The sequence below is a fragment of the Myotis davidii genome, unplaced genomic scaffold (genome assembly GCF_000327345.1).
Source record: "Myotis davidii unplaced genomic scaffold, ASM32734v1 scaffold89, whole genome shotgun sequence".
Classification (NCBI taxonomy): Eukaryota; Metazoa; Chordata; class Mammalia; order Chiroptera; family Vespertilionidae; genus Myotis; species Myotis davidii.
This window is the reverse complement of record NW_006300372.1, coordinates 4418499-4432780: the sequence shown is the minus strand read 5'-3', so window position 1 is coordinate 4432780 and position 14282 is coordinate 4418499. Positions and strand designations below refer to the sequence as shown.

General features: G+C 46.7%; 1 protein-coding gene across 5 annotated transcripts in view; it reads left to right on the top strand.

Moving 5' to 3' along the window:
- PPP2R2B (protein phosphatase 2 regulatory subunit B, beta) overlaps nucleotides 1-14282 on the top strand; it is a 374353-nt gene that overhangs the window by 302336 nt on the left and 57735 nt on the right. For all 5 annotated transcript variants that reach the window (XM_006777014.2, XM_006777013.2, XM_006777015.2 and 2 more), the window contains one exon: nucleotides 3248-3360. In XM_006777014.2, the coding sequence (XP_006777077.1) occupies nucleotides 3248-3360 (113 nt within the window). The remainder of the gene's footprint in view (nucleotides 1-3247; nucleotides 3361-14282) is intronic.

Here is a 14282-nt window from a genome sequence, read left to right as displayed (position 1 = left end):
GCCCGAGCCCCAGGGGAGCGGGCATAAGTTGGCAGGTGGACATCCCCCGAGGGGTCCCAGAATGCGAGAGGGCACAGGCCAGGCTGAGGGACCCTTCCCCCTCCCCCGCCCCGAGTGCACGAATTTTCATGCACCAGGCTTCTAGTTATATAATAATTACACACTTGTATAATAAAAAGAAGGAATGAAAATGAGAAAATAAACATATACATGTAATATTATTGGTTTTTATTGCTCCCCCCAAAAATATGCATAGAAAAAAAAATACTAAGAGGATCTATGCAAGATTTTAACAATGACTGTCCCTGACTGAAGAGATTATAGGTGATTTTTATTCTTTATGCTTTACCTATGATTTCTCTATTTCTCTACAGAGCTATTATCACTCACAAGAAAAATGTAAGGAAAGAATTGCCTTGCAAATGGGATGGGATGCATTCCAAAGGCAAGCAATTGGAAATATTTGGTGTTAAAAGTCACTGATTTGCATTCTTCTAAGTCACAGCTGATCAGTACCTAATCAAGTGATTGTATAAATATGGCCCATGTTTCCTTTTTGTCACAGTTCAGTGTGTAGCAGGCTATCCAGAGAGGGCAGGACTAGAGGAGTGCCGGCATATAGTGCCTGGGAAGGCCTTCCTGGCCCTCGCCCCAGGATAGCCTGGTGCGTGCACAGATCTCACACGAGCAGCCTGGCCAGGCTGCCAGCAGCATGACCAGCCCGAGTGACCCCCAGACCTCAGGAAACAGAGACGCTTACTTGTTCAATTGTCCAAATTGTTGCAGAAAGCCCAATGGGGTGCATTTCAGACCTCTGAGGACAAGGCTTTGGTGAGGGGAGATGGAGCGGGGTGGGGGGGCGGCGAGAGAGAGGGGGAATCCTAGTGAAGGCAGACAGAGGACGGCTTCTCTCCCCAGACAGTCTTACACAGAGGATGCAGGATGTGCTGACATCATCCTGGGGGAAGCTAATGCCGTCAGCACAACAAGTTGTTATTGTAGAATAGTTGCCCAACTTGCTCATTCTGATAACAGCTGCCATTGTGAACCACTGTTAGAAGCCCGCCCCTCGGTACACACTGTACCCACAGTGTTTCATTCAATCCTCATAAGAGCCCCGTGAGGAAGGCCTGGCTTTCCTTAATTTACAGATAAAGAAACTGAGGCACAGAGAAGCTAAGTCTCTTTATTCACAAGGTTAGAATATTCGGGACATATTTGTACTGAAAAATTACACATTATCTGAAATTCAGATGTAACTGTGTGTTCTGTAGTTGTTTCTCTGCTCAATCTGGTAGTCCCATTTGTTTGTCACTCAAGAAATACTAGTTAGGCGCCTGCTGGGTGGGGATCACAGTGCTGGGCCATGTGGCTGGCTGGAGTTGGCATGGGGATGGGGCCGAGGTTATCTGGTTCCACGCTTACCTTGTGCAGGCATATAGAAAGATTTGAGAAGGCACCGAGTCCCTGCCTTCCAGAAGAGAAGTTAGAACAAGTACAAATTATGAATGCAGGATCTGATAAGGAAGGCTCCCAAAGGCCCGCAGCCCACAGGCATGATCTGTTTGGCCCGAACATGTTTCTTTATAAAATGGAATTGAGCGTCTGCAGGTGGGGCAAGCGGTCTCTACCTCCCCCTAAACCCCTTGCTCCTGTCACTCATCTCCTGACCTGCCCCACCCCTCCAGGCATTGGACTTCTCACCACGATTTATTGCCGTAGAAAATGACAAGTGTCAGCAAGTGGGATAAAGTGTGGGGACAGCACAAAGGTGAGAAAGGTAGTTTCCAGGTGGGGACTCCAAGGAGCCTGCAAGGGGAAAGGAGCATTTTGATAACTCTCCTTACTTGTATTTCCCTGGGTTGCTAGCAACAAGCAGTGTGCAGGTGAGATTCATTCATCCATCCAACTCGTAGTCATTGAACAACGGCTCTGTCCCAGGCACTGTTGTCGGTGTGGAGGTATAGTAATGAGCAACGCAGTCAGAATCCCTGCCTCTCTATTGATTTTACATTCTAGTGAGGGAGACATAATAAGTTTCCCAGTAGTGAAGTGTCCTAGGACAGTGGTCGGCAAACTCACGAGCCACATGTGGCTCTTTGGCCCCTTGAGTGTGGCTCTTCCACAAAATACCATGTGTGGGCGCACACATACAGTGCAATTGAACTTCATGGCCCATGCGCAGAAGTTGGTATTTTGTGGAAGAGCTACACTCAAGGGGCCAAAGAGCCGCATGTGGCTCGTGAGCCGCAGTTTGTCAACCACTGTCCTAGGAGGAAAGACAAAGGAGGAAGAGGGGCTAGAGCAGTGGTTCTCAACCTTCTGGCCCTTTAGATAGAGTTCCTCATGTTGTGACCCAACCATAAAACTATTTTCGTTGCTACTTCATAACTGTAATGTTGCTACTGTTATGAATCATACTGTAAATATCTGATATGCAGGGTGGTCTTAGGCGACCCCCGTGAAAGGGTCATTCGACCGCCGAAGGGGTCGCGACCCACAGGTTGAGAACTGCTGGCTAGAGAATAATGAAGAACACCTTTTTATGTAGGTTGGTTAGGAGAGGCCCCACTGAAGTTGGGGCATAGGGAGAGAGCAAAGTGAAGGAAAAATAACGTGCAAGAGAGGGTAAAAGGCTCCCGTGGCAGAAGGCACAGCTTGTGCAAATGTCCTGTGGCAGCAATGAGATTAGCATGTACCAAGAGCTGTAAGGAAGCCATGTGGCAGGGAGTAGGATGGATGGTGAGATCAGAAAGGATGAGGAAATAGGGGTGCAGGTCATGGAGAGCCTCTCGGGCCATGGGAAGGGCAGTGTTTAGTGAAATGCAACATACAAATGGGAATAATAATAGTATCTACCTCTCAAGGTACTTTTGAACATTCAATAAATTCTCCATGCAAAGTGCTAGCATCGTTAATTTTATATATGTAGCTACTCTTGTTATTCTGTGTTCAATAAATATTTTTATGGAATGAACAAAATTAATGTCTCAGCTGTAGATTTAACAGCCCATTGTCAGGAAGACCATCTGTCTCTACATGATAGATGTTTTTTGTTTTGAAACGTGAACTCTGCCTTCAAGTGACACGAGATTTATGCACCGAAGCCCTCGACATGAGCCAGCTTCTGTGGCAGTTTCTTCCATGTGTACCTCCGCCTCTCCCCATCCTCCCCGCCCGACCCAGAAGACTCCTCTCCCAGCGTTCCTGCACTGTAATGTTGATGTCCTCTGGTTGCCCTCCACAGATAAAACTGTGAAACTGTGGAAAGTCAGCGAGCGCGATAAACGGCCGGAGGGTTACAACCTGAAAGATGAGGAGGGCCGGCTGCGGGATCCTGCCACCATCACAACCTTGCGGGTGAGTCCAAAGGCTGGTTTTCTGCCACCGCCTTGGTGCCTCCTGAGGTTGGCCACAGGCTGGCTGCTGGGAATGTTGCAACTGTGATGTGAGAGGGAGGGAGATCCAGCAGAGACTCACCTGCCCGAGACTCCGGTGGCAGATGGGGGAGCAGGACAGGTGCCAAGCTCCACTGCCCACAAGTCCGTGCATTTCCTCGGTCCACGTGGCCAGTGCCATGTGTTACTGTATGCTTAGCCTCTGCCTGTCCTCATTACCTAAACATCTTGAGCATCTTTTGTACTCAAGATACAGGGGATGGGACTACCCGGAAGGGAAGTTGAAGACCCGATTCAAAACATGAACCTCCAGCCCAGCCTGTGTGGCTTAGGGATTGAGCATCGACTCATAAACCAGGAGGTCACAGTTCAATTATGCCCCAGTTAAGGCTCAATCCCCAGTAGGGGGCATGCAGGAGGCAGCCATCCATGATTCTCTCTCATCACCGATGTTCTATCTCTCCCTCTCCCTTTTCTGAAAGCAATAAAAACCTATTTTAAAAATACAAAATAAAACACACATGAACGTCTGAATCTAACAAGACTGGGTTCCAATTCTGCCCCTTGCCAGAATCTCCCATAGCCACTCAGCGTTTTGAGCTTTAGTCACACAAGTGATTTTTAGTTTCTCCATCTGCAAGACAGTGAACCTAACCTTTAGGCCCATGGATTTGTGAGGATAAAATGCATGAGGGTGGGAAGCCCTGACTCCGTGGCTGGGCCTCCATAAACGATCCCTACTATTCGTCTGAGTGGCTTCCTTCCTGCCCTCCAGAAATGCACAGTCTGATAAGAAAAGAGGATTCATCGGCTAATACACAAATGGTTATGGCACTAAATAGAGGGAGATAAATGCAGTGTGAGTCGGAGGGAGTTGCCATTTGATCAAAGGAGGGGGAAATTACGTTGGTTCCGGGAGACCGGGAAAGGGCGCCGAGGGAAGTGGTGTTAAAAATAGATTTCTAAAAGTGGACTTTTAAGGGAAGGCTCTCCAGATCTAGGTTAAATTGGTTCAAGCCTGAGTCATGAGCTTAGTTTTAGATGTGTTCACTGTGAGCAGGAAAGCGAGCACATGTCAGGACCAGCCCTAGCCCCAAGGGACTTTCCAAACCTGTGAAATATGCGCTTCCAGCCGGCAGCTGCTCCGCTGTAGCCAAGCAGCGAGAACGGAGACGGTGAAGCACATCTGGGGAAGAGAGGTTGTCGCCCCGGGTTTCGGAGCAGAGATGGGAATTGAATGATGGCTGTGTATCTGATTACCTCGCCCGTTTATTTGTTCATTCATTTGTTCATCTGTTTATTGAGCGGGTGCTGTTTGAGCACAGACTCTTCGCTGGCCGCAGTGCTGGGCGGTCTCACGTTAACTTAGTACTTACTGATGAGTACCTGGTCTTCATTTGAGCCCCTTCTGCGTTGGCTGCTCTGCCCGCTCTTGTCAGCCTGGGCGTTCAGCCTGGAGAGCTGCCAGCGAGCCCACCCCACCAGATCAGGCCGTTGCTCTAAAGCAGTGGTTCTCAACCTTCCTAATGCCACGACCTTTTAATACAGTTCCTCATGTTGTGGTGACCCCCAACCATAAAATTTTCGTTGCTACTTCATAACTGTAATTTTGCTACTGTTATGAATCGTAATATCTGGTATGCTATATGTGTTTTCCGATGGTCTTAGGCGACCCCTGTGAAAGGGTCGTTCGACCTCCAAAGGGGTCGCGACACACAGGTTGAGAACCGCTGCCGTCTAAAGGCTGGGAGATTGGAGGGTAGAGCAACTAGGAATATGAAGGTTGGATCCGTCTGTGCTGGCTTGGAACTGTGGTCCCATTGCTCTCCGTCTAGTGACCTTGGACACGACACCTAAACTCCTTGTGCCTCTAATGTCGCATCTGCGCAACAGGGATGATGGTGGTCACTACTTCCAGGGCCAGTTGTGAGGATTCGATGCTGCATGGCGTGTGATGAAGAGCTTAGCCTATGCCTCATCTCACAGAAAGTCGGTTCCCTGCTGCTAGTTTGCATTACTATCATCATTAGTATGGCTGTTATTACTCCCTGCTGTTAGTAGGCCTCTGCATCTGAGAAAAATTCATACTCATTTTTCTTGTCATGTATTTTTTTTATATTGCTGTATTTACAAACTGGTCACTGATGGCTGCTAAGCGGCAAGCGTTATGCAAGCGATACAAAAAGAATAAGATATAAGATAGCCTTTCAGCCCCCAGGACTTGACTATCCTGTAGGGAAACAGGTGGATTAGGTGCCACTGGGAAATTTACAACATGAACTTCTGCCCATGTGCTCCCTTGCGCTTGTTTGCTACATGGAGGGGATTTCTCATACTATGAATGCCTGTTGTCCCTGGCATCCTATGGGATTTCCTATAGCTGTCCTTTGCCCTGAAGGTGCCATCCCATGATGAAGAGGAGAGAAGCCCTATCTGTAAGTGTCCACGAGAGCTGAGATTGTCCCCAAAGTAAGACAGTGATGTCGGGAAGTGGACTTATATGTATCCTACAAGGAAGGAGGCCCTGAGGTGGGGCTGAGTTAGAAAATCCCAATTCTGGTTCTTGCTTCCATATTAACCAGCTGGGTGATCCTGAGCCAATGAATCCCATGTGCTCTCTCCAGGCTTACTTTCTGAGTGGCAGAGGAAGGGACAGAGTCAGTGTTTCTGCCACCACAGTATTGGTTACAAACACAGGTTCCCAGGACCCAGCCCGGGGGGTTCTCTTCAGCAAGTGGAGTGGTCCGAGGAGTCTGCATGATGGACATGAGCCCCGACGGGTGGGTACAAGGAGGCCGTGGTCACTGGGCTCTCTCATCTCTCAGCCTCCTTCCAGCTGTTGTTTTTATGAGCCTCTGTTACTTTCCAGTCATTGCAACAGATATTGTACCAGCTTGGGAGACACCTTTGCTATAAAATTGTAAATACTTGCATCTGATTTCACCTCCTCTACCTTCCAAGGCTTTCAAATACCCCATGTCTCCGTGTAAATGTCCACACCCCAGCATCCTTTTCCAGGCGAGTACTGACAAGGACAGCCTCCTTTCCTTCTTGCTCCCAGTGGTAGAGGAAGAAACAGCCAGGCTACCTGCAGACCCCAGATTCGGAACAATGACTCCAAGCAGAGACTGGCCTGACGTGATATTAATCAGACTGTGATTTACTAACACGCTCTGCGTTGAAATGTGCATTGCCAGCAGTTGTGGCCTTTTTTCTTCCCTGTGCTATGATTGCTTCCCGCTCCCTTTCAGAGTTTCCAGTTCTATGTGGATCTTGAGAGTGAGAATGTTTAATAATACCCGACAGCTAATTAATCCTCACTGAGTAATGAATCTGTTCTGTTTCAGTGCTGGGAGGCTCGGCTTTTCAAAGCAAGAATGTGGCTTTTTTTTTCCTTTTTTTTTTTTTTTCCTGGAAGGTAGCCTTTCAAATCCAATCTCTCATTACCCAGAGAGACTCTGAGAAGCGCTTCTATGAAAACAGTATCTCCTGCTCAGTATCATAATATTCAAAGCAACAATCATGATAATTGAACAATTACACCTTACAGCTATAAAGTACCATTTATATCACAAAATATTTTCTTACCTCATCCCTAATTCAGCTTTGGAACAGCCACTGAGAAGGGCAGGACAGGTATTTGGCAGGTGAAAATGCCAACATCTAGTATTTCTTGAGCATTTACTATATTCCCTGCACCATGCTGGACAAACACACTGTTTGCATTAGCTACCTCATGACGTGTAGTTCACTGTTAAAATGCCCATTGCACAGATGAAGCTCAGAGGAGGTAAGTAACATGCCCAGATCATGCAGGGCTAAGAATCAAACCTTGATTGACTTGGCTCTGGGATCTGAGCCCTTAAACATGGTGCAGAATCAGAGAGACGGTGACTTGCCCAACGGCCATCAACTGGTTACTCTAGAGCTGGGACTAAAAGTCAAGAGCTCTGGCTCTTCAACTTGGACATACATCTGGCATTTGGAAATGTTTTCTTAAAATGAGTGCCATTATTATTCCAGGCCAGGGTGTCTCTTCCTTTCTCCCTCTCCCTCTTCCCTCCGCCCCCCTTGACTTTCCGGATCCCTGACAGCAGCGTGGACAAACAAAGGCCTTGAGGTCTTATGTAGAGGCACTGAGCAAGATCCTCTTCTTTCTCAGCCTCCCTTACCCAGAAGTAAGAGGCCCTCGGAGCTCTTTCTAGGCCAGGAAGCTCGTAGTTCAAGTAATTGAATCAGCTGGATGGGAGCTGGGTGGTGGGAAACCGCACTTGGCGCACTGAGCCTGGAGTTTTGATTTCCTTCATTATGGTTGCCTGCCAGTGCCTTGGGATCCTAGGCCAGGTTGAAATTTGCTTTTAATCAGTTATACGTGTAGATTCCAGAAGGTGTGAGCTCCCAAGCTGTGATGTGTCATAACCTCCCCCCAAATGAAGGGGATGTAATGAGCTCACGTTCTCATGTATTTTATCCAGACGTTCCTTATAGCTGCTAATAATAATAATTATAACAGCCACATTTATGGAGTGCTTGCTATATGCCAGGTGCTGGATTTTCTATCCTTACATCGTTTCATCCTACCAATAACTCTCCCAGGTAGGTCTGTTATTCTTTCTGGATCATCCTAGGTTTTATTCCCTCATTTCATTTAAGTCTCTGCTCAAGTGCCACCTTCTCAGAGAAACTCTCCTGGAATGCCCAAGAGAAAAGAGCCTGCTGGCCCTGGCCGGGTAGCTCAGTTGGTTAGAGCCTTGTCCCAATACACCAAGGTTGTGGGTTCAATCCTCAGTCAGGGTACATACAAGAAGCAGCCAATGAATGCATAAATAAATGGAACAACTCTCTTTCTTCTCTCTCTCTTCTCTCTTCTCTCTCCTCTCTCCCCTCTCCCCTCTCCCTTCTCCCCTCTCCTCGCTCCTCTCTCCTCTCTCTTCTATCCTCTCTCTCTCTCTCTCTCTCTCTCTCTCTCTCTCTCTCTCTCTCATCAGTCTTCCCATTCACTCTCGGTGCCCTTACCCTGCCCCTTCTCCTTAGATTTTGTCCTTGCCTGATACATCATGTGTCCGCTGCCTGCCCCCCACTACAGTGTTGGCTCCATGAAAGCAGAAACAACACTGTGTACTCTCCCATAGCTCCAGCAGCTAGAACAACACATGGCACACAGTAGGCCCTCAGGAGTATTTGTCAAATGAATAAGAGTAGAACAGGTTTAGAGCAGGCAAGGGATTTGCCTCATGACTAAGAAATGGCTGAGCTGGGATTCAAACCCAGTCCATCTGACCCCAAATCTGATGCTTTTCATTATGACTCCCCACAGCCTTAACTTTCTAAGAAAATAATAATTCATGATCGCAGGACAGGGCACTTTCATCACTTGTGTCTCTCAGAATTGTTTGGCAAAGCCTTAATGTATGAGCTTGATTTGGAGGCGAGTAGAACGCAAGGGGGAAGGGTTGCCAAGGCCTTTCTGCCCAGGGTGGGCACACAATGGACGCACTGATTTTAGAGAAAAGATTCCATTTCACCATGTTTTTACACTCGTGCCTTCTGCTGGTGACCACCTCTGTCTTCCTCTCAACTCAGGACACACACATTCCCAGAACTTTCCCAAATTAACATGTTTCCACTTAATGACCCTGATGTTTGTAAATCCCACTGGTGGCAATTTAGACACACATACCCCCCAGCCATAGTCTAAGACACCATGGCAAACCAGCCTGAGTGCTTGCAACTCTGAGCTCTGAGGGGACTTCTTAAGGATCATTGCTAATGGGTCATAGGATTAGGCAGGTCGAATAAAAGAGACTAGCTATTTTCCCAAAAGTTATACTTTTAGTGAAAAAACTAGTTTAACCACCTGATCTGTTTTCTAAAGAACTGATTAAACAGACAACTGGTTTAAGTTTACTAATGATAGCCACTATGTTTAATTAGACATCCCTAGTGACAGACTCTGGGTTGAGCAGTTTTATGGGCATTTTCTAATTCTTTCTTCATCACAATCCTGTAACTCCAGCATTATGCCCATTTTACAGATGTGTAAACAGAGGCTCAGGAAGGTGAGCACTGGCCTAAGGCCTCACAGATGATAAGTGGCAGAGCCAAGAATGGAATCCAGATCTCTTTGATCCCATAGCCCCTGCCCGCCACCCTGATATAGGACTATGTGTAGTGTGGTCCCTGACCTAGACAACAGTGAGGATAACACTGTGGGGCTATTTCCAACATGCATGCAGTTTTCTCTGACATGCAAAACTTTCCAGAGCATTGCTTATCTAATTTATTGAGTATTTACTGCATGCTAGGCACTGTGCTAAGTATGTACTACAAAGTGTACCTTACAAAGATGAGTGACACACACTCCCTGTCCTCAAGGGGCAAGGACGGGGCAAGTGGCAAAGGACTGCAACATGAAATCAATTTAATCAGTGGTTCTCCAAGTGTGCCCCCATGGTCACCTGCAGTGCTTTTTTAGACCATAATCATCAGCTTCATCTCTACAGATTCCAGTTTAGAGGGTCTGCGTTGTTCCCAGTGACACCTTTGACAAAACCCCTCCTGGAGAACTCCCCGGTGGTTCTGCTGCAGGTGGTCCCTGGGCCAGGCTTTGAGAAACCCTGGATAGGGCACATGTCCAGAGCAAATCACAAATCACCGCGCAGTTCAGAGGAAGAGGAGAAGGCGAGATGCAGGGCCAGGAAGGAATTATCATGAAGCATCTTGAAGGATAGTTGGTCTTTCATGCTGGAGGCCTCATCTGATACTCGCGAGGATCCTGGGAGGCAAGTAGGACCCGAATTGCTGTTTCCCTCTTTCTAGTAGTAGGAGTGTGGTGCCCCCAGTACAATAAGGGAAACGGAAGCCCTGAGAGGCAGAACTGAGAATCAAATGCTTTCTGTCTCTGTACTTCTTGCTGCCTCTGCGGTGACCACATGGTGATACTCACTTTGGAGGATGGGTAACCGTAGGCCAGTTTCCCGGCAAATTACTGGCTGATTCAGGTTTGTCCGTGGCTGCCCCAGGCTTTAATTTGGGGTTTATGCTTTCATAACTGAGGCCTCTTAGGATATCAATACAGCCTACCCTTACCATTTTTTAATTTTTCCAGAATTCATTTTGTGATTTATGGCTGCTCTGGGGGCTTAATAGCCACTCCTTTTACAGTTTCATCTTATATTTGTTGCAAATAACAATGAAGTGTTTAGCTACTGCAGTGAAAAATCAATCAAGCCCGTTCCATATTCACGGGCTCACAATGGCACCCGGATGGCCCCCTGGATTAGATTAACTTCGTGACTGTGTCACTCTGGTGTGGGTAATTTCTCAGCCTCCGCTCCCTCCCTCCCGCCTGCCTCGGCAGGTGGATATTGAGATCTCCCATTGATTGACTGCCCCGAAAGGCAATGCTGGCGTGTGATGTGTGTAACTCAGCGGGGCGCGCGGACTCTGTGGTTATGAAAATAAATAATAATTTATGTTATCATTATTGATTGCCATCATTATCTGATTGTATCTGTCTGCGTCATGGGGTTTCAGTTATGGGATCAGAAAGCGCTCCACAGGAACCTCAGGCACTACCCTCACTGACGAGCCTCGGTGTTTGACACGTGTCGCCTCTTGGGGGTGAGGGCTGTGGATGTCCCCGTCCTGTTCTTTGGTTCATGTTCAGTGAGACAGTGTCAGCTGGTTCAGTGTCAGACAAAGGAACTAAGTCAGTTGGAATAATAAAATAACAAGAGCAGCAAACATTTATTGAGCATGTGCTGTGTCCCAGGGACACAGGGCATCTATTGGCTAATTTAATATTCAAGGTAAACCTATAAGGTAGGGATTGAAATAAACCTCATTTTAGAGATGTGGGCCCTAAAGCCAGGGAGGTTAAGTAACCTGGCCGAGGTCAGATGGCTAGTAAGTGGGAATGCATGGACTTGAAGTCATGTCTTCGTGCTTCTAAAATCCATACCACTATCCTGCCTCTTGTATTAGAAGAGCATGTCGGGTATATTCATCTGAAGATTCAGTGTAAACCAAAATATGAGTGAGCAGGGACTAGAGACAAACCTGCCAAGTAAACGGTAGGCGCTCCTTTGCCTTGGGCACAGGTGGGTTTTCTACTTTGTGTGGGGGAAGGTAGACCAGAAGGATGTGTGGAAACTAGGTCATGGTGTACTAGGTCATGGGTGATCTTGAGACTCTGGGCACATCTTAAGTCATCCCCGGCTGACTGGCTGACTCAGAATCTCCAGGAGCAGGGCCAAGGGATCTACCCAGGTTTCTCAGCTGTATCCCAGGCCTTTCTGGAGACCAACTGGGTCTGAGAGCCATTGAAACAGTGACCGCAAGGTTCGCTACAAAGGAGAGGCTCTCTGATTCGATTCTGTAAGCTCTTTGTTTGTCCTCTTCCCTCCTCCTGCCTCACGATCCTATATAGAGTAATCTGAGGGCACTTTTATTACCGAAACATGGTTGCCTGTCTACTAAGTGACTGATTTGATTTGGAGTGAGCGTCTGCAACCAATCACGTTTAAGTTGTGTGTGAGCGGTTCCGCCCTTTGCAACTCAAGTTCTTTTTCCCTCAAATCGGGGCCAGCCTACCCAATGGCCAGTGTGCTGTAACGTTAACAACACTGAAGACATCAATTAAGCACATGCTGTGTGCCAGGCCTTCTGCTAGGCACTGTACAAGTACCATCTCACTGTGGCCTGGCAGCAGCCCTGCGGGGTGGGTACTGTTTAATCCACATTTTCCAGATTGGACATTTGATTCAGAAACTGAAGTGACTGGCCCAAGGGCTACAGACAGTAAGGGGCAGAGTCACATTTTTTTTTAACCAGATTCTGTCTGACTCCAGAGACTTCGATCTTAACACCGTGACCTAGAGCTCCAGAAAAGGGCCATGTCTCTGACCACGTCTCAGCCATCACCTGTAAGATGGAAATCACCACCGTACATTCTTCCCACAGAGGTCAGGCTAACAAAACAGAGCCCCACGCTGACAGTAGATGCCCAATATGTGCTATTATTACCGTTCTCCTCTCCCTTTCCATCTTGTCTTTCACCTGGACACCAAGAGTTTTAGGAAGGTCTGATGAATATACTGAACAGGTTCAAAGCAGTGCTGTGTTTGGGGACCAGCAATTCATTGTATTTCTTTCGTTTGAATGCGTGTTTGTCCTGGCTCTCCAAATCTGGGTTGGATTCAGAGTGTCTACACTGACAACAAAATGTTTTCGTTCATCTCCACATGCCCTTTGTTGTGCTGCATTTACCATGCAGTAACTAGATCCAGCATAAATGGAAATAGAAGCAGAATCCTGTACCTGGTTTGAGATCAAGTTCTGTTTGTCTCTTGCTCCCCACCCCTTTGAGAGGAATTTGTGGCCCCGGACTGTGACAGGAACTAGTAGGTGACACCCCTGTATGCACACTCAGTGACAGTGGGAAGCTGAAAAGTCCACCCATGTCAGAAAGGAAAAGAGTCATTTTAGAGGATGAAATCTCGCTTTTTCCATGGCCTCGGCTGTCGTTTATTTTGGTGTCATTTATTATCTTGAGGGAGGACAGTGTTCTAGACCATAACCCATTCTCTTTTCTCTTTGGTCATTAAATGGTCTGAAATTCAGCGACGGGGAAGATGGGACCAGCCAGGGCAGGTGGCCGGCCCTTTTTAGGCTTTGCAGGCAAGACTCTTGTCACTGTGTCAGACCTTATTCATACTGACCCAGATGGATTTTTCTCAAAAGAGAAGTTAATAGTATGATTTTCCCTTTCAAGGGCTGTCTGTGCACTTCTAAAGTAAGTGGAAAATCCAGACGTAATTGGATGATTCAGGGGGAAAAGTACCTCCATTCTCTGAATCTTTCAGATGGAATTGTCTGAATCATGAGTGTAATGGGAGAGACATTGTTCCCCGACAGGGCTGGGATCTGACATGTGAGCTCCCTGCTGCATGAGTGAGGGTGCGAGTCCCAGCCCCTGACACTGTGCATGTATGTATATGCGTGTGCAGGCATGCACATGGCACGCAGTTCTCAAGTAGTGCATGGCTCAAGAAAACATGGGATGTTAGCAAAGCCTAGAACTGATTTGTATTTGGTTTTTAATTAGACAGCAGGAAATCAAAAATATATGCCTAGATCCCTTTTGCTACCAAGTTATTCCAGTAACTATTTGAAACCTCGAGAGGAACTCTGCTCATTATACATACTACTTTTTTGTAGAAGATAATTAACATAAATGGATTTAGAATCAAATTCAGTAGAGGAAACGATCACTTTGATCCTAGTATGTTGCAAAACAGCCTTCAATGGTGCATGGATGTAAGTATTTTCAGTACCCATCTCTACCAGAGAAATACATTTTAGATATATTTCCCTAGAGGTTAGTATATAGGAAAATACCTTCTTTTTTCTGTAGTCCATAAAAATAAGAAACTGGTTGGAGGAAAACATTTTATAAGAGTATATTTATGTTCAAGGAAATTATTACCAAGGGGAATAGTATTTAATTCTCTGATTTCCTCAGAATGGTTGAGCCAGAAGGAAAGGAATTTTCTAACTAAAAGGTGTTGGATTTGTATGTATTCAAGAGGAGGAAACTGGGTCACATTCTTATTATTTGTTGTGATCAGATGATCAATTGGGCTCAGTTCTTTTCAAACACACACATACATGCTCACAATTGTTTCTTGCTGGAGAACATATGGGAAACCCCATCTTAAACACAGTTAAACAAATTTATGTACGTCAGGCTTTCTCAGGACCTTTCGTATACTAATATCCGATAGCAAACTCCAGGGAAGATAGATGGCATGAAGTACTTTTCCACCAAACGTACATGACCGGGGAAAGCCCTTTTCTCATGGGATTACTGTTTTTTATGAC